General features: G+C 36.8%; 1 protein-coding gene across 3 annotated transcripts in view; it reads right to left on the reverse strand.

Moving 5' to 3' along the window:
- Window positions 1–5,470: 5,470 nt before the first annotated feature.
- avl9 (AVL9 homolog (S. cerevisiase)) overlaps window positions 5,471–18,988 on the reverse strand; it is a 47,176-nt gene continuing 33,658 nt past the window's right edge. For all 3 annotated transcript variants that reach the window (XM_016512471.1, XM_016512469.1, XM_016512470.1), the window contains exons 12-17: window positions 17,451–17,585; window positions 16,306–16,525; window positions 15,235–15,352; window positions 14,188–14,241; window positions 7,499–7,587; window positions 5,471–6,131 (exon numbers count right to left, since the gene is read on the reverse strand). In XM_016512471.1, the coding sequence (XP_016367957.1) occupies window positions 6,019–6,131; window positions 7,499–7,587; window positions 14,188–14,241; window positions 15,235–15,352; window positions 16,306–16,525; window positions 17,451–17,585 (729 nt within the window). In that variant the 3' untranslated portion in view covers window positions 5,471–6,018. The remainder of the gene's footprint in view (window positions 6,132–7,498; window positions 7,588–14,187; window positions 14,242–15,234; window positions 15,353–16,305; window positions 16,526–17,450; window positions 17,586–18,988) is intronic.

Raw genomic sequence — 18,988 nt, forward strand, 5'->3', positions numbered from 1 at the left:
GAGGTAGGATACACGAGCACAAAGCTCCATTTCGCAAACAGTTGAGTGCGCAAGCCTTTAAAGTATACTCCTTTGTCAGTCTGTGAGAGACACGTTCAGAATCAGCACATGGTCACTGTCTAGTGCAGGGGTGGCGAACTCCGGTCCTGGAGAGCCGCAGCCCTGCAGAGTTCAGCTCCAACCCTAATTAAAACTCACCTGCCTGTAGCTTTCTAGTAACCCTTCAGACCTTGATTAGCTTGTTCAGGTGTGTTTGATAAGGGTTGAAGCAAAACTCTGCAGGGCTGCGGCTCTCCAGGACCGACGTTCGCCACCCTTGGGCTAGATGCTTAGCAACAGACAACCTCATATTCATGTGCTTTGGACAGTCACGGAAACAATTTGCATTGTATAAACAGTTGTTTCAGCTTTTGTTTCAGGGAAAACGTCAATAGTGTTAGAAAAAATGTGAATTGGAGTGAAGAGACCGTTTTATTACCTTTATGGTCAGTAGTCCATTCAGGAAAAACTTGATAGTACAGTCGGCAGTTTGGCCTATTGAGGATACACAATGCATGTAAACGGGTTGTGTGCTGCTTTTGTCCTATAAATGACACTGACACAGCAAATATGCAAGTAAGAATGTTAACGGAGGGTTTAGGAATGTACAGTGTGAAATGTCATCTTAAAAATTGTTCATCCTGGGTAAATTTTGAGCAGTGAACGGTAACACAGGATTCCGTTTACCTGGGGTTCAGAGTGACCCTGGGTTAACCATTTCAAAAGCCCTTGCATAGAGTATATTTCTTGCCAGAGAGACAATAAAAAAAAAAAAGTTTGCATGAACAGGTTATAAATATTTCCGTATATTGGGCCCAGACTTTGACTGCTAACAGCTTGACAGCTGATAACTTGCCAGCATTTCCTCCAGATGTGGTTGAGCTTTTGGCAGTTTTAAAATAGACAGTATGTAATTACCTATTTATTAGTGAAGTATTTATAAAGTCTGTTGTTCTAAAAATTGATTGCTGCATTATAAGAGATTATATATGCACAGTTGCTTGACAGATATGAATGCACGCCTGCCTCCATCAAACAATTTTAAAACGGTAGAATACATTAAAAACAAATGTTTTCCAGTTGATTAATCTGATTTCATATCTGATTACATGGCTGGCAAATACGTAGCGTTAACTTATTTGTATGGGGAAAAAAAATGTAGAAAGGTTTCATACTATGTGCCTCAGTTTTACTGGAGTGCAGTTGAATCATATTTAACATGGTTTGCAAATGTAATAAAAATAAACAACTCCCATCTCTTGTTTGCATATGTATTCAGACTCTTTAAATACTTTGGCAGCTACATATAAAGGATTGTCAGGGAGTGGTGTTTCTCAAAAAAAAAAGAAGCATTTTTTCTTGCAATTATGCGGCAAGACCAAATAAAAAATTGTTGACCAACAGCAGGAAATCTTTACATTGTCCGATGGAAAGTTTTGAAGATTAGGACACTTTCTGAAGGATTCAATTCAGGAAACACCGTATACTGTATAATGAAGTCCATTTACTGCAAATGATGTCTGTCAACAAAATTTAATTACATTAATATGTCATACTTGGAAAATATATTTTTGTCTGATCTGACAAGTATCCTGTACATTTATAATTGTCTAAAGTATTATTTTAACTACTATAAAGTTTTTAAAACATACGTAGAGCATAAAAGAATGTCAGTGAGCACATCAATAATTAATTTTAAATGGTTAAATAGAAATGTACACTGTAAAAAAAAATCTGTGACTGGTTGCCAGAACTTCACCGTAAAAAATATGGTAGCAACATTTTAGGTTTTACAGACTTAACTTAAATTCACAATAAAATACCGTATTTCATTAACTGATGTAATGTTAATAAACCAATATATTGAAGTGTTCGTATCTGTTTTGAACCATTGTAATGCACTGAGAACCACCAAAAATGGGTGGTGATGAGAAAGTCACATGATGAACCAAAGCTCATCACAAACAGCTTTTCTACGAGCTGAGGAGGGTAATACTTATATATAGAAGTTGCACAGTGTCATTCACACAAACATTAAACCCCATCATGGTGACACACATGATACTGAAATAATGCAATAAACATTAATTTAACAACATTAGATGTAAGATAAAACCCTAGTGTACACAACTGATAAGAAAAAACGAGTGTCAATTTACGGTTTTTCACTGTAAATTATACAATGGCTTTTTCTTTTTCACTTCCAAAAACCGCATTTTAACAGTATTTTACTGTAAAATTACATTAAATGTAATTACATTTATTCACCGTATATACTATATAGTATGGAAACTTACTGTTAACCAGTTAACAGGTTTTTACTGTAGCATTTTTACAGTGTAGATGAAAAACAATCTCACACCATAAGTGTGTGGACATGTTTGAAATCCTACATGATACTGTTCTGCGTAGTATTCCTAAAAGATCTTTTACATTTACTAAATCCCAGAGGTGAATGTTTGGCTAGTTAGCATGGAAATGTTGTCTGGCCAATTAGTGTCACCTCCTTAGAGCCTGCTGATAATTGCTGTATGCCATCAAATGGACCTATGTCCAGCTTAGCCAATGAGGGGTTTTGGATGTGTATGTTTATGTGGTACCTTTAGCCAGTCATTAATTAATAACACAGCTTGACTTGAGTTTTAGTGTAGGGGTGTCAAACTCAATTCCTGGAGGGCCGGAGCCCTGCAGAGTTTAGATTCAACCCTAATTAAACACACCTGATCCAACTAATCAAGTCCTTCAGGCTTATTCAAAAACTACATGGTATGTGTGTTGGAGCAGGGTTGGAACAAAACTCTGCAGGGCTTCCGGCCCTCCAGGAATTGAGTTTGACACCCAGTGTCACACATGAACTAGAATTAGAGCAGTGATGGGCAAACTTGGCCCTTCCAGGTCACTTTCCTGCAGATATTTGATCCAACCCTGATATGACTCACCTGCCTGTAGCCTTCTAGTAGTCTTGAAGACAATGATTAACTGGTTCAGGTGTGTTTGATTAGGGTTGGAGCTAACCTCTGCAGGAAAGTGGCCTGGAAGGGCCACGTTTGCCCACCCCTGAATTAGAGCTTTTAACATACGTTTCTTGACTGATTATTTGATAAAGAGATGGTAATACAATATGTGAGAGCAAGGTTGAATTTACTAGTTTACAGACAGACATAATTACATTTTACACAAATCATTTAACCCTATCACTCATACTGCACATGATTAAAATGGCATGTACAAATTCATGACATGATGAAAGTAAGATGGCACATTTATCATGTACAGTTCATAAAAGACGTTTATCTGACCAGTGCTTGGGACAATTCCTTAAATATTCTAATCAGGGGTGCATTTCCCAAAAGCAACTATGGTTGCAAGTTCTGTCGTTACCAATAGAGTTCAATGGAACTGACCACCATATTTAGCTAACAATGCTTTTGGGAAACGCACCTCATATCAATAGTGTTGACAAGCACAAAATTGGATCCTGTTATATTGTAACATTAGTTAGAGCTGTTAAACTAGTGGCAAGTTCTTAGCTGAGTCTGAGGGTCCTTTCACACCTGGCCCGTTGTTTCTGAACCTGGCGCATTTCCCCCCTTAGCTCAGTTCGTTTGGGCATATGTGAACACGGCAATCGCGCTCGGATCCGCGCCAAAACAATCGGTCCGAGATCGCCTGAACGAGGTGGTCTCGGTTCGATTGAAAACGAACTCTGGAGCGGTTCGGTTGTAGTGAGAAAGCAATCCGATCGAACGGACCAACGAACCAGGCTATATCACAATGTATAATGGGTAATTACTTAAGTTCTGTGAAAAGCATTAGATTTGTTTTTTTTCTAATACCTCAAATGAACCTGTGAATGTCTGTGGGTGTGCACGTCTTCGCCATTCAAAATCAAAGCGCACTTTTTCATTTGATAATGCCGTCTTATTGCTCTTCTTCCTAGTAGGTGCATTTTAAAAAAATTTTCCCGATGAATCCTGGACTCCTGCTCAAAGGGATAAATTAATATAACGACAGCTACAAAAAACCCAACAATAAGCCCGCGAAGCTGTTATCGTTCCATCCTGACGGATGACAGCCGTGACAGCTAGTGGAATCCCGGAAAATAAACCGTGGAACTTTGACCAATGAGAGAACAGTTTACTCGCGCGTGACTTGTATTAACAAATTTGGTCCGTTTAGAAAGCGAACCGCACCAAGAATAAAAAGCAACATTGTAATAATTGTAATCCCTGTTTCGGAACAAAGCAGTCGATCTACAGGTGTGAAAGCACCCAGAGTCTCATTGCAGAATACTACACCATACACAGAGTTTTAGAACCAATTAGACATATTTCTGAAGTGAGGATTTTTATATCTTTGTATAAAAGAGGCAATGAATCTGTGTGTGTGTATGTCCTGTTTGCTGCCTTTCTTGACAATCGTTCATCCAATCTACTTCACACCCGGAAGGTGTATTGCTGGTGCAGAACCAAGTGTGAGCAGTGTTGAGGATGGGATCGTTAAGATGGGTGGTCCTTTACTACAGTTATAAAAACCAACTGTTTTTGTGACAAACACCAAGGTCGTGTAGTAATTTAATTGCCGTCCGAATCCACATCTCTGAGTTTAAGAGAAGAAATCGATTCAAAATTCAGTGTTTAAACCCTTTTTGAGCACTTCCGAACACCTTAAGGTAACATTGTACTTCGGTGTAATTTGCATACACATTTATTTCTGAAATGCTGTAAAGTATTTAAAAGAACAATATTTCATAACTGCTCCACCACAGCGACTGGGAGCAGAAAGAGAAGAAAAGCACGTAAACATTCGAAATGGGTCTTTATTGTGGCAGCAAAAGGTATGCAATACAATTTTAAAATGTGTATTATAAACAGATATATATCGCGTATAACTATATACAACTATAGCGGTCTATTTTCCTATTTTTAAACAGGAGATTTAAATAATCAAATAATAAATAGGATTAGATTATAAAATATGCTTGGAATAATAAGAATACATTTTACATAAGTATTTTAAAATACATTTTACACAATAATAAGAATACATTTGTTAATAAAAGTCATTTTATTTACAGCAGACGATCATGTGACTGGCCACGTGAGCAGCGTGTTCCCAGCTCTCGCTTCTCCACTGTGAATAGATCGCCATCCGAATCCATGAGTTTTATCGCTCCTCGACCATCACTATATTTGTTCACAATCACACTGGAGGCTCATCAATAGGGCATGCATGCACTCTGACCTCTGAAGTAAAGTAACACTGAAACATAATCCGCTCCGGAGATTAAATTATCCATAAACTTACCTGGGTATGTCACATTACACCTCCCAGTGATGAACTCAAGAACCACATAAATGAGAGGCCTGTAAACATTTACTCCTGGATCATTTTCATTAATACGTGAAAAAATACAAAGATTTGTAAAACATTTGTTAAATTTCATTCTCTTTATTGTGTTATAGTTCTTGATTTGACCACAACGTAGGCCTAGGTCCAATTCATGAACAAACTCGTTTTTATTTGTAAGATACATGGACAGTGACCACTTCAACAAGCAACATAGACTGAATGTGACATAATATTATATTTTTTCATACGCCATAAGGTATTATCTGTGTGCTATTTGTAGGAAAATACCTATAAAAACATTTAGTAACCTGACCTCAGAATAGACAGGCTTCAGATGAGACCCAAAACCTAAACAATCCAAAACTGAACACCTGAAATAAGCGGATTTTGTCACAGGAAGAAAAAAATGCTTTCATTATTCCAGTGTTTTTGTTTTTGTTTTTTTACATGAAACTACTACAAGTACTAAACCTAAAACTAAACCTAAAATCCAGATAGCTGTTCTAAAACTCTTTTTATTTAACATTTTTTCATTCTCTCTTGCTTTCTAACATTCTTCATTTTCATATAACAACAGAGATGTGTGCAATGTCTGCATATTATCTTCATTATTTAGTACAGCAGATGTCAATCTGCAGACTGTGGAGATGCACTGACTGCTGCGGTCGGCTGAGCCAGCATGGAGAACCAGGACGACATGGCTGATTTAGCGACGGTCAAAGCTCCACCTACTGACTGACCTAAAATAAAATATTGAAAGCCAAGCATGAAATAATTGCTACAAAACCGGTGTGGACAAAACATTCAACCAGTAACACAGAATGTTTGAGTAACTTATTTCAGGGCACACATGACAAAAACACAGTGCCTTGTAAAAGTATTCATTCATATGTAACCATAATGTATATTTTTATTTTTAAGACAAAGCAAAGCAATAATATGACTAACTAAAAACAGATCTGTGATAACTGCTAATTAAAAAAAAATAAAAAATTCTTAAGTGTTTTCTATGGTATTTGAAATGTACCTAAAGAACATTACAATTGCTCTGGTTCTTTGAGATATTTTAGATATTTCTAAACTTTGATTGGAATTAACATTGAACAAGTTCAATTAATTGAACATGATTTGAAAATGGCACACATTTGTTTATATAGATCTAACAGCTGAAAATGCATATCAGAGCTAAAACTAAGCCATGAGGTCAAAATAACAGCCTGCAAAGCTCTGATACAGGCACAGATCTGGGAAGGCTAAAAAAATAAAAATAAAAAACAATTCCACTGCATTGAAGGTTCACAAGAACACAATGGCATCTATCATTCTTAATGGAAGAAGTTTTGAACAACCAGGACTCTTCCTAGAGTTGGTCGGGCTGAACAATCTGGGAAAAACGGATTTGGTAAGAGAGGTGACCAAGAACCTGATGGTCATTCTGGTTTAACTCCAGATCATATGTGGAGATGGGAGAAACTCACAGAAGGACAACCATCACTGCAATATGATTGGTATAATGGCAGAGTGGCCAGATGGGAGCCTCTCCTCATTGAAAACACATGAAAGATACAATCAAGACAGTGCAAGAATGGCTTCGAATGGCTCAGCAACAGCCTGGATGTGAACCCAGTAAAACATCCCTGGAGAAACCTGTAAATGGCTGCCCACAGTGGATCCCCACCCAACCTGACACAGCTTGAGAGGATTTACAGTGAAGAATGGCACAAAATCACCAAATCCAGATGGGCAAAGCCTGTTGCAGTGTTCCCAAAAAGGCTGCAGTAATGAGTAATGCTATGTAATTATTTCAGTTTTTGCTTCTAATAAATTGCTATAATTTTTTTCACAAGTGTTTTTGATTTGTCATTATGGACCGTGGAACATTGACTGACATGGAAAAAATAATTCAAAGCATTTTAGCCTTTAGTTTGAATGTAATAGCATATGGCAAAATATGACAAAAAATGTAGGGTAGGAATACTTTCACAAAGCACTGCACTATCAGGGTGTGGCTGTTTTGCACTGCTGGAACAGATTGTATGTGAAATAATCTTAATGTTAAATAAGAAAGAATTAACAAGTGAACAATTTAATCTATGGTGCATCTTACCGACAGCCTTTCCTGTTTGCACAACACTTCTGCTAGTCGACATCACAGCGTTCCCGATCTTCTTCCCACGCTCGCTGTTCTGCATTGAACTGAAATATCAGGAGAGAGCTATCACAAAAAATTTCAAATTTTACTTGAACAATTTCACAATTGACCCATGATTAATTTAATTATAAACACAGGACTGAGGACAGCTTCAATAACAACAATCCCCAATGTATGTGGCAACAAGGCATACAAACTGTCACAGACTACAAAAGGAATTATAATATCCATAAATGTCAATGTCTGTATGGCAGAGGAACTTAAAGGGGTCATATGATGTTGCTAAAAAGAACATTATTTTGTGTATTTGGTGTAATGAAATGTGTTTATGCGGTTTAAGGTTAAAAAAACACATTATTTTCCACATACTGCTTTGCCTGCTTTGACAGAGAAATCAACAGTAGGGCTTGTTGCCAGGCCTGCACTGCCACTTGACCATTATCAACCATTGACAATGAACATTGATAAGATCAGAAGGGTTTAGTACAGTGTAAATGTGAGGTAAGTGTCTGGCCCCAATGGTGTTCCGGAGTATGTACTTTGGGTATGCACTGACCTGCTGACAGAGGTTTTTACCAGCCTTTTCAACCTCTCCCTTGACTAGCTCTGTTGTGCCTGTGTGTCTTAAAACTATAACAATGATGCTTATCCCCAAACAAAAAAGTGCGTGTTGCTTGAATGATTATCAAACTATTGCACTCGTGCCTCTAATATCAAAGTGCTTTAAGAAGTAGATTTTGACACTCATTTCAAGTACCATCCCCGGTCACTTGGGACCGGTATCAGTTTGCTTAATGGATGAATAGATTAGTGCCTTGGGGCACCTGGATAGGTTGAACTTTCATGCCAGAATGCTGTTTGCTGATTTTTGCTTAAAGGGATAGTTCACCCAAAAATGAAAATTCTGTCATTAATTACTCACCCTCATGTCGTTTCAAACCCGTAAGACCTTCGTTCATCTTCGGAACACACTTTGGAGGTGTTGCTACAATTTATAACAATATTTTTAGTATTTCTCAGAGGGTGGGCTTCAAATATAACTCGTTTGAAGTAATGGTGCTTCATATAACATTATCCAGAAAAACAAGTGTTAATGATAAATCCCCTGAGATGTTCGTATTGGCTACTGTGTACAGGCCACCAGGGCACCATACAGACTTTATTAGAATTTGCTGATTTTATGTCCGAGTTAGTACTGGCTACAGATAAAGTTTTAATTGTTGGTGATTTTAATATCATTTCATTTAATATAATGAAAAAGATGCATTGGGATCAGCATTCATAGACATTCTGAACTCTATTGGGGTTAGACAACACGTGTCAGCACCTACTCATTGTCGAAATCATACTCTAGATTTAATACTGTCACATGGAATTGATGTTGATGGTGTTGAAATTATGCAGCCAAGCGATTATATCTCAGATCATTATTTAGTCTTGTGCAAATTTCATATAGCTAAAACTGTAAATTCTACTCCTTGTTACAAGTTGGTAGGACCCATCACTTCTACCACAAAAGACTGCTTTGTAAGTAATCTTCCTGATTTATCTCAATTCCTTAGCATTTCCAATACCTCAGAACAACTTGATGATGTAACAAACTATGGACTCTCTTTTCTAGCATTTTATAGACGGTTGCTCCTTTACGCTTAAGGAAGATTAAGGAACACAGTCTGACACCGTGGTATAATGAGCACACTCGCACCCTAAAGAGAGCAGCACGGAAAATGGAGCGCAGCTGGAGGAAAACAAAACTAGAGGTATTTCGTATTGCTTGGAGGGAAAGTAACCTATCCTACAGAAAAGCATTAAAAACTGCTAGATCTGATTACTTTTCTTCTCTTTTAGAAGAAAACAAACATAACCCCAAGTATTTATTCAACACAGTGGCTAAACTAACGAAAAATAAAGCATCAACAGGTGTTGACATTTCCCAACAGCACAGCAGTAATGACTTTATGAACTACTTTACTTCTAAGATCGATACTATTAGAGATAAAATTGTAACCATGCAGACGTCAGCTATAGTATCACATCTACGTTTCTGGACTTGGGAACATTTCAGTTACGTTGCTGTCTATGCAGGGTCAGACAGCTCTCAGATTCCATCTAAAATATCTTAATTTGTGTTCCGAAAATTAACAGAACACAAAATTAACGGAACACAAAAATTAATTTAAAATAAGGTTTTATGGGATTGAAACGACATGAGGGAGAGTAATTAATGACAGAATTTTCATTTTTGGGTGAACTAACCCTTTAAAAGGCTAATATGGTCATTTCCAAAGTCCTGGCATCCAAACTCCACAGACTGGGAAAATCTGCAGCTGGACTCCGGACAAGGTACAAAATCTGAAAGCCTGGTGTTCCACCAATAATCTCATCCTTAACACCAGGAAGACAGAGGAGATAGTGGTGGATATTAGGAAGACAAGGAGAACTGATCTGAGTGTTGTGGTCATAAATGGTGAGGCTGTGGAGAGAGTGCCCAGTTTTAAATTCTTGGCGTTTAACATTACAAAGGACTTTCCTTGGGCTACACACACCTCCACTGTCATTGGAACAACACCTTTACTTCTTGAGAAGACTGAAGAAAGCAAGATTGCCACAGTAACTTGTAAGCAGCTTGTAAGTGTATTTATTTCTTTTCTCAGTGTTTAGCGCAGTTGTCGTTGCTAGGAAACGCTTGCTTTGTTTACTGTGGAGACGTGCTGAAATCGCGTTTGGTCTCGTACTGTATCGCGTACCTTGTCAGTGTCGTGCGCTTTGCTTGGCCATTTGGTGTGATAAACAGGAAAGTGTGTCCAGCTGAATTTAATTTGAGTTTTGTTAGACGAATATAAAAAGCTTAGTACACCACGGCAGCCCTCATGTGAAGACCGAAGAGTGTAAAGACCATTGACTCTACCGTTCGACTCCACCGAGCAGGGACACCGACAAGACACATAGGTATCACTTCTGAATCATTCTCTTTCCTACTACTTGTTCCCCTTCTGTTTTCAGTTATTATAACCAATTCTTACTATGTGTTTCCAGATCCCTACTATCACTACCACTCGCAAACCATACATCACACACTGTAGGCAGCGCAATCCTAACAACTTGCGCACTTTTATTGTCCTCATTTGTAAGTCGCTTTGGATAAAAGCGTCTGCTAAATGACTAAATGTAAATGTAAATGTAACTTGTGAACTTTTATTGATGTGCATTGGAACGTATACTGCCATACTGCATTACATACTGGAACGCCAGCTGCATGAGAAAGGAACAGAGGGCACTGCAATGTGTTATCAAAATGGCCCAAAACATCATCTGTACACAGTTTCCAGCAGTCGACATTTACCTGTCCAGATGTTGGGACAGAGCTTCCAAAATTATCAGAGACCCCACCTACCCTGCACGCTACCTCTTTGAACTCCTCCCCTCTGGTAGGCTATACAGGACAATTTATTCATGTACTACAAGAATGAAAAATAGCTTCTTTTGCTAGAGCTGAACAACTGCTGAACACTACTTGACTTGTCTCAACTACACACATACATACAATTGCACTACACTGCTCAAGCTTTTGTATCCATCTAGCTTATACTTAAAACTTGGCATTGGATTGGCTTTTGGATTTGTTGTTTTCAAAGGCTGGGTCTTTGTACAAAGAGTTAACATGGTCGTTGTCACAAATTCACTCAGAAGAAGAATTTCCAGTACTGTTAATAGAACATGCCCGTACCGGTGCATTCTGGCCCACTAAAAGCAAGATTTGCATGTTTACATAGAAAATACTGTGGGCATGCAACATGCATTTAATTTGAACTGGCCCAAAAAGTACTTCTACACACTTGAGCATTTTAACCCGATACATTTTGAGATCTGGTCACAATTAAGTCAAAAGTGTCTTGCAGTCTTTGTCAGGATTTTAGTGTATTTTACAGCATTTATTTTAATTTCTATTTTCAAAAGCTTTCAAGAGCTTTCTGCAGAGAAGATCCCAGCATCATGATGCACAGGCTTTGCTTTAATTTTAAACAAATAATCCTTTTTTAATATGTGACTTCTAAAAACATTTTGTTATGATTAAGGTGTCTCATATTTAGGAAATCAGTGCTTATGAAATATATTATTATTATATTTCTCAGACCACATTGCTAAAACTGCCCGGTCCTGCAGATTTGCTTTATTCAACATCAAGAAGATCAAGCCCTTTCTTACGGAACATGCTTCACAACTCCTTGTTCAAGCACTTGTTCTGTCCAGGCTGGACTATTGCAATGCTCTCTTGGCAGGTCTTCCAGCCAGTTCTATCAAACCTTTACAATTAATCCAGAACGCGGCAGCAAGATTAATTTTTAACGAGCCAAAAATAATGCACATCACACCTCTGTTTATCAGTTTGCACTGGCTACCGATAGCTGCTCGCATAAAATTCAAGGCATTAATGTTTGCCTACAAAACCACCACTGGCTCTGCACCCCTTTACCTAAATTCATTACTTCAGACTTATGTGCCCTCTAGAAGCTTGCGTTCTGCAAGTGAACATCGATTTATTATGCCATCCCAAAGAGGCACAAAATCACTTTCTCGGACTTTTAAATTAAATGTTCCCTCCTGGTGGAATGACCTGCCCAACTCAGTCCAAGCAGCGGAGCCTTAACCATCTTCAAGAATCGGCTAAAAACACATCTCTTCCATCTTTATTTGACAGACTAACTCTAGCACTCTCTATTCTAATTGTATTCTTTATAAAAAATAAAATTAAAAAAACTTGCCCCTTTTAGACTTGCACTCTATTTATTTACTAACTGCTTGTTTTCTTTAAAAAAAAAGAAGAAAAAACTAATACTTGCTTCTCTATTCTTTTTGCATTCTATTTGTTTTCTTTTTATTTATTATACAATTATAATTCTGACTTCTGATTAACAAAAGCAAAAAAGGCCTCTAACACTAGCTTGCTCTTTTCTTTTTCTACTCTATCTGTTTTCTTTTTATTTATTATATGATTTAAAAAAAAACCTTGCTACGTGTACTGCATTAAGCTAACTGAGACTTGTTATAGCACTTGCATATCATTGCTCTTTTGTTGATTTTGATTGCTTCCATTGTCCGCATTTGTAAGTCGCTTTGGATAAAAGCGTCAGCTTTTCTAAATGTCTAAATGTAAATGTAAATATTATTTTAGATTTATTTGTAATTATTTTAGATTACTTTGTAGAGATAAATAGTCTTTGTCTGCTCATCAAAAAAACAAAAACAAAATTAGGTCCACCACCTTTATAAAATGGTTTAAAATAACAAAACACAAAAACGTTCAAGTGGGCTGAATAGCTTTCATCAATACTGCACATTCACTAGTGAACCATCCTTTGGAGATACGTTACACGTTAGACGTTATACATTTTAAGATCTTGCTGATTACATATAAAGCCCTGAATGGTTTAGTGCCTCAGTACTTGATCGAGCTTCTATCGCATTAAAATCCTTCATGTTTACTGCGGTCTCAGAACTCTGGCCAATTGATAATACTTAGAATATCAAAATCGACAGCGGGTGGAAGATCCTTTTCCTATTTAGCACTCAAACTCTGGAACAGTCTTCTTAGCACTGTTTGGGAGGCAAAGAAACTCACACCTAATCACATCTCAATAATTCAAATCCCTTAAGGTATAGTTAAGCTACATTATTTAGGATAACTGGAACCAGGAACACTTCCCATAACACCCAAATGTACTTATTACTTCATAAGAAGAATTGCATTTACGCTTACATAAAATATATAATAATAATATAACAATATAATATTATTAAATAACATCAATCCACAAATCTGACTTGTGATGTAGCCCCATAAATCACACTGTGTTCGCTCATTTGGCCAGAGGATATTTGGTCTGAGCTTAGCCTGGTTTCTTCCAAGGCTTGTTTCTCCATTTCTGTCAGCTGATGGAGTTTGGGTTCCTTGCCACTGTCGCCTTTTGGCTTGCTTGGGATTTAAAAGACACTAAATATTCAGGAATATTATCGATTTGACGGCACTGACACTATCGGATGAGAGCAAAACTTGAACTGAATTGAGCTGAATAATGACACTATTGTCTTGTGCATAGCTGTTTTATAGCTGAGTCGAATTAGTTTATAATTGACAACTTTGCATCATCATCAACACTGTTATTGAACTAAATCAACATTGAACTACTCAAGCTGAATAAAGAAACTACTGTCTTCAGTTGAGCTGCTCATTGCTAAATTGAATCTTGTTTTATTATTATTATTAAGTGATGTATAATTAAACTTCACACAAGTTATTGCACTGACCTGACTGGAGCTGAATAATGAATTGTCTTTTTAGAACTGCTTTACAATTTGGACTTGCCTTATATTGGAATTTGGCATCGCAGATTCTGTTACTTTCCTGTTTAATATTGTGAAGTTGTTTTGAAATAATCTCTATTGTAATAAAGTGCTTTATAATTAAAAGCAACTTGACATGCACTTGACATCTACACAACATCATTCTAGCAAAAGATGCTGTCATTTTTCCCTGAACATATATTACTACTTAAACTAAAGTTCTATAGACCGAGCATATGGATATTAAAATTACCCAATCATAGAGCATGTAAACAAAAACATAATGAGTGTGTAACACTTACTGTGACAAGCGGATCTTCACATCAGCCACACTGTACTGACCCTGGAATGGATGGCTAAGAACAGAGTCAATAATACGGTAAAAAATAAAATTTTCTGTGTTATAGTCATTTGTCAAAATTATTCTTAATTATTATTTTTTTAAGAAATATGCTTCCCCTGCCATCGAAAGTGTAAAAAAATTTAACTGAGGACAGTTTAAAAACCTCAACATGATTTGTAAAATAACAGCCAACTGAGCAACACATGCTATTAATGCATAAAAGATGACAAAACTTGTGTTACTAGAAATTATGGTAGTTGGTGAAGGAGGGTGCAAGTAAACATGTTTTGCAAATGAACATAATGTTACTGAACACATTTTACTCTATAAATGAGTAAGTTTGTAACTTGTGTTTATATAGTACATTCATGCCCATGTCTTCTGAAGGTAGTTCACAGTTCTTTAAATGTTCTTCATTATTTGTGACCTAGTGTTATGAGTTGCTCATTTAGTGATGTACATCTTCTGTGTGTTGAACAGGGGAGACCAGAGACTATTGTGACACAATCTGACCGATTTAAAATAAATACTTAAAAGTAGCTACATATTAGCTATCAAACACGTTTTAAATACGTTTTAAAACTATCTGTAAAAATATGAAAGATTCATAATAATAATAAAAATAATAATATTAATGCATATACAAATTTTAGTCTGATGCCCATGTTTTCTAAGGTTACAACCCTCCCAACCAAACTTGCAGTAGTGTGGTAGCTTGCAACAATAGCATTCTTTGTCCTTGACAGTAACTTTCAGTTTAGGAACAAGTTGTAGATTTTAAAACTTGAGATAAACAGTAGAAAAAAACACTGATTTACAAATGTTAAATCAAAATGTGGTATAACCATCCCCAGTCTCACATATTTTACTGAACAAGCTCGCCGCTTTTTAAAATATGGTTGACATTATTTTGCCATACTATAAAAAATAGTAAGCAGTATAAAGTAAGCAGAAGCTAGTATTCTATATGGTTTTGTCTCAGCTGTGTTTGACTCAGTTGACGTACCCTGGTGTGATACTGGCCATGGCTGGATGCTTGTTGCTGATCCACACTCTGTAGTTGTGTGTGATTTTCCAGGCGGATGTGAACGCAGTTCCATAATCTGCCAACAGACGCTCATGATCTGATTAAAAAATACAATCAGAAATACAAAATAAAACTTCATGTAATGACACAGCATGACAATACATGAACTTGAACTGAACTGAATTGAGATGAACAATGACACTATTGTCTTATGTAGAGCTGCTTATTGCTGAATTGAACTCGTTTCATAATGAATGAATTTTACACATTTATTGAACACAACTGAACTAAAACTGAACTGACTGGTGCTGAATAATGACACTATTGTTTTGCTACAGCTGCTTTAAAGCAGAATTTTGAATTTGCCTCATTTTTGAAGTTTCCTCCACTGAATCTGTTACATTCCTGTTTAATACAAATGTGAAACTGTTTTGAAACAATCTCTATAAAAGCGCTATAAAAATTAAAGTGACTTGACTTGACATATATGAACCTGGAGTAAGGTGTGCTCAGTTGGTAACTTAACCTTAAGGAAAAAACGAGCACTGAATTTCTGACCATGGCAAAACATTGATACTCTAAGGCAAAGATAACGGTTTTAGATACTTTAAATAAATATGCCTCTGTGGGTAACACTCTCGGCTCACAGCAAGAAGATCCACCCACGGTTTGAGTGCTGGCTGAGCCAGCAGAACATTACTTTATGTAATTTGCATCTCCTGTGTTGGTGTGGGTTTTCTCTGGGTACTCTGGTTTCCCCCATAATGTAAAGACATGCAGGTTAGGTAAATTGGAGACTAGGTATAAGTGCAATTGTGTATGTCTGTGACTGTATGTCTGTGCCTGTGGTCACTGTATCACATCACAAATTGAAGATAACAGATTGTCTCCATTTCAATACACACACAAAAAACATTTCACCATATACACCCTTAATCCATCACTTAATTACTATTGTTCATTGTTAATTAATGCTTATTCATAATACATACAGGTATTCTAATACATTTTATGCAAATTAATAATAGTTATTAGTGTGTTGTAATGCACCTTGTTGTAGAGCAGAAGATAACAGTGAGTGGATGTATAGGCCAAACTGTGCCCGTATCCACTCGTCTCCACCCTCCCAGCCCGTCCCATCCAGAAACACATCCTCTTTGTTTTCAGTGACATGTTTTACCAGATAATCAGCGAATCGTAGATCAGCTGTGCTTAAATACAACATTTTGCGCAACTCTGGGTCATGGATCTGAATACGAGCTTCATCCACCTGCACACAGGCACATTTAAAACAATTAAAGCTCACCAGCTATAGAACATCTGAGAAGATATTTGGTTTAACAGCCTCATGGATTAAAAACACATCATCTCTCCCTACAACACAGGTCAGTCCCATATTTCACCTCAAAATCATAAGGAAATCAGCCACAAATAGTTACTGGCTGTCATACAACTCTGACAATGATTCAAGGACATCAAGGACTGGTCATCAAGACACCATGATCCAAGTAGACTGCTACGCTTTTTCTAACATTAGAGGTGTGGAGGTTGGCATCTCCCCACATAAGAAAATCTTTTGTAATGTCTTATTTTTGGATAAATAATTTTATTTGAATCATATCTTCTCAATAATCTAGTCACAACAGTTAACAGCTCACCAGACGGGAAGATTACCACTGGATGTCGTCTTAAGTCATACACTCCTTTCTACTGAAAATGTTTGTCGGAGGAGATGATTTTATGCACTTGCTAGTATTGGCTATAGCTAAAATATCAAATCCCATCAATTTTGTCAAAAGTTGTCCACTTTGGCCATGTATATTATTTAAAGTTATTTTACATCATTTATTATCATTTGGGGGTAATGATCTGTTTCCAGACAGAATAATTTTCATGACTGTATTACAGTAATGAGAATCATCATGGAGAATAAAGAAAATTACAATCAAAAGTAAAACTACAGATGCTTTACAGTAATGATAATTTAGATTACAAATTTTAATGATAATCATGCTTAATTATTGTCATGAAAATAATGTCACAATGCAAAAAATACACAGAACTCAATACGGTGAAATCTGAGCTGCACACATTCTTGATAGGCTTTGTGAGATTCATCCAATAATATCCCCTATGTCAGCCTCTATAATATTAGAGTGATTACGGAGCAAAGACAAAAAAGCAGATTTACTCACATCCACAATGGCATCACTCAGGTGGCGCTGCTGACGGAAGAGGATGTTGGTCGCTCCGGCAACAAAACCTCGAACACTTATGTCTGACAGCAGGTGGTGCTGTTGGAGTGCCATGTATGGCATGCACAGGTAACCCTGGAAACAGGGCAAAAGGCAATGAAATCAAAATGTTGAACAAATCAAACTGGCATGATTAATCCAGTGGTCAGGGTTTGGTTGGTTAGCAGTTAGTCCTGGCTGGTAGAAGCTCAAATTTAATTCAAGAGTAAAACATTTTTCTGCATTCTCATTCTTGTTGACATCTTGTCAGTTAACTTTGCTATTCTATGTGTATGTCTCCTTACATTTCAATGTCATGAGGGGTTTTTCTTGAGTTGTCAGTTCATTGAATTGCATATTTATGATTAACTAATTTACTGTGTAACTAATATACTGTGCTTTGTGTTCTTATTACATAGCATCAATAGTTTAAATCAATGTACAGTGGTTATAGAAAAGAATCACCCCCTTTAAAATAACCACATTTTGTTGCTTTGCAGCCTGAAATGAAGACTGACACAGTTTCTGTTTTATCCAGCTGTATTTACTCAGTGCAACTTATAACATCCAAGTGAAAGATATAACACCAACATGTCAGTAAAAAAAATAAAAACAGAATCACTGAGTTGGGGGAAAAAAAAAAGATCACCCTCTCCTAAAAATGACTTGTAAACTCAATCAGGTGTAGCTAATCACCTTCTCAATGATAAACAAAGCCATCTGTGTTTCAACTGTGATCAGCTGTTGCTCATTTTGATTAGCTCAGCATGAAAAGAGCTTTCCTGCAGCATTTCAGTCCTTGGTAGTTCAGCTGAAGCAAACAATCAACTATAGCCCGTTTCGGACGGTAATTGTTTCTCATATGGACGTCTGCAAAAATAAATTTACATTTCACCTCAGTGATAAAACTCATGGATTCGGATGGTGATTTATTCACAGTGGAGAAGCGAGATCTGTGATCCTACAAACCCGGGAACTTGCTGCTCACGTGGCCAGTCACATGATTGTCTACTGTAAATAAAATGAATTTTATTTACAAATGTATTCTTATTATTGTGTAAAACGTATTTAAAAATACTTATGTAAAATGTATTCTTATTCCAAGCATATTTTATAATATATAATGCTATTTATTATTTGATTATTTAAATCTCCTGTTTAAAACTAGGAAAATAGATGCGCTATAGTTGTATATAATTCTACGCGATCCTATATATCTGTTTATAATACACATTTTAAAATTGTATTGCATACCTGCTGCTGCCATAATAAAGACCCGTTTAGAATGTTTACGTGCTTTTCTTCTTATTCTGCTCCCAGTCGCTGTGGTGGAGCAGTTATTCGTAGTGTTCGGGGGTGCTCAAAAAGGGTTTAAACTCTGAATTTTGAATCGATTGCTTCTCGTAAACTCAGAGATGTGGATTCGGACAGCAATTAAATTACCACACGACCTTGATGTTTGTCAAAAAACAGTAGGTAATTCGGCCGGGGATTTTTAC

This window comes from Sinocyclocheilus rhinocerous, unplaced genomic scaffold (assembly GCF_001515625.1).
Source record: "Sinocyclocheilus rhinocerous isolate Xijiao unplaced genomic scaffold, SAMN03320098_v1.1 scaffold716, whole genome shotgun sequence".
In the NCBI taxonomy this organism is placed as follows: Eukaryota; Metazoa; Chordata; class Actinopteri; order Cypriniformes; family Cyprinidae; genus Sinocyclocheilus; species Sinocyclocheilus rhinocerous.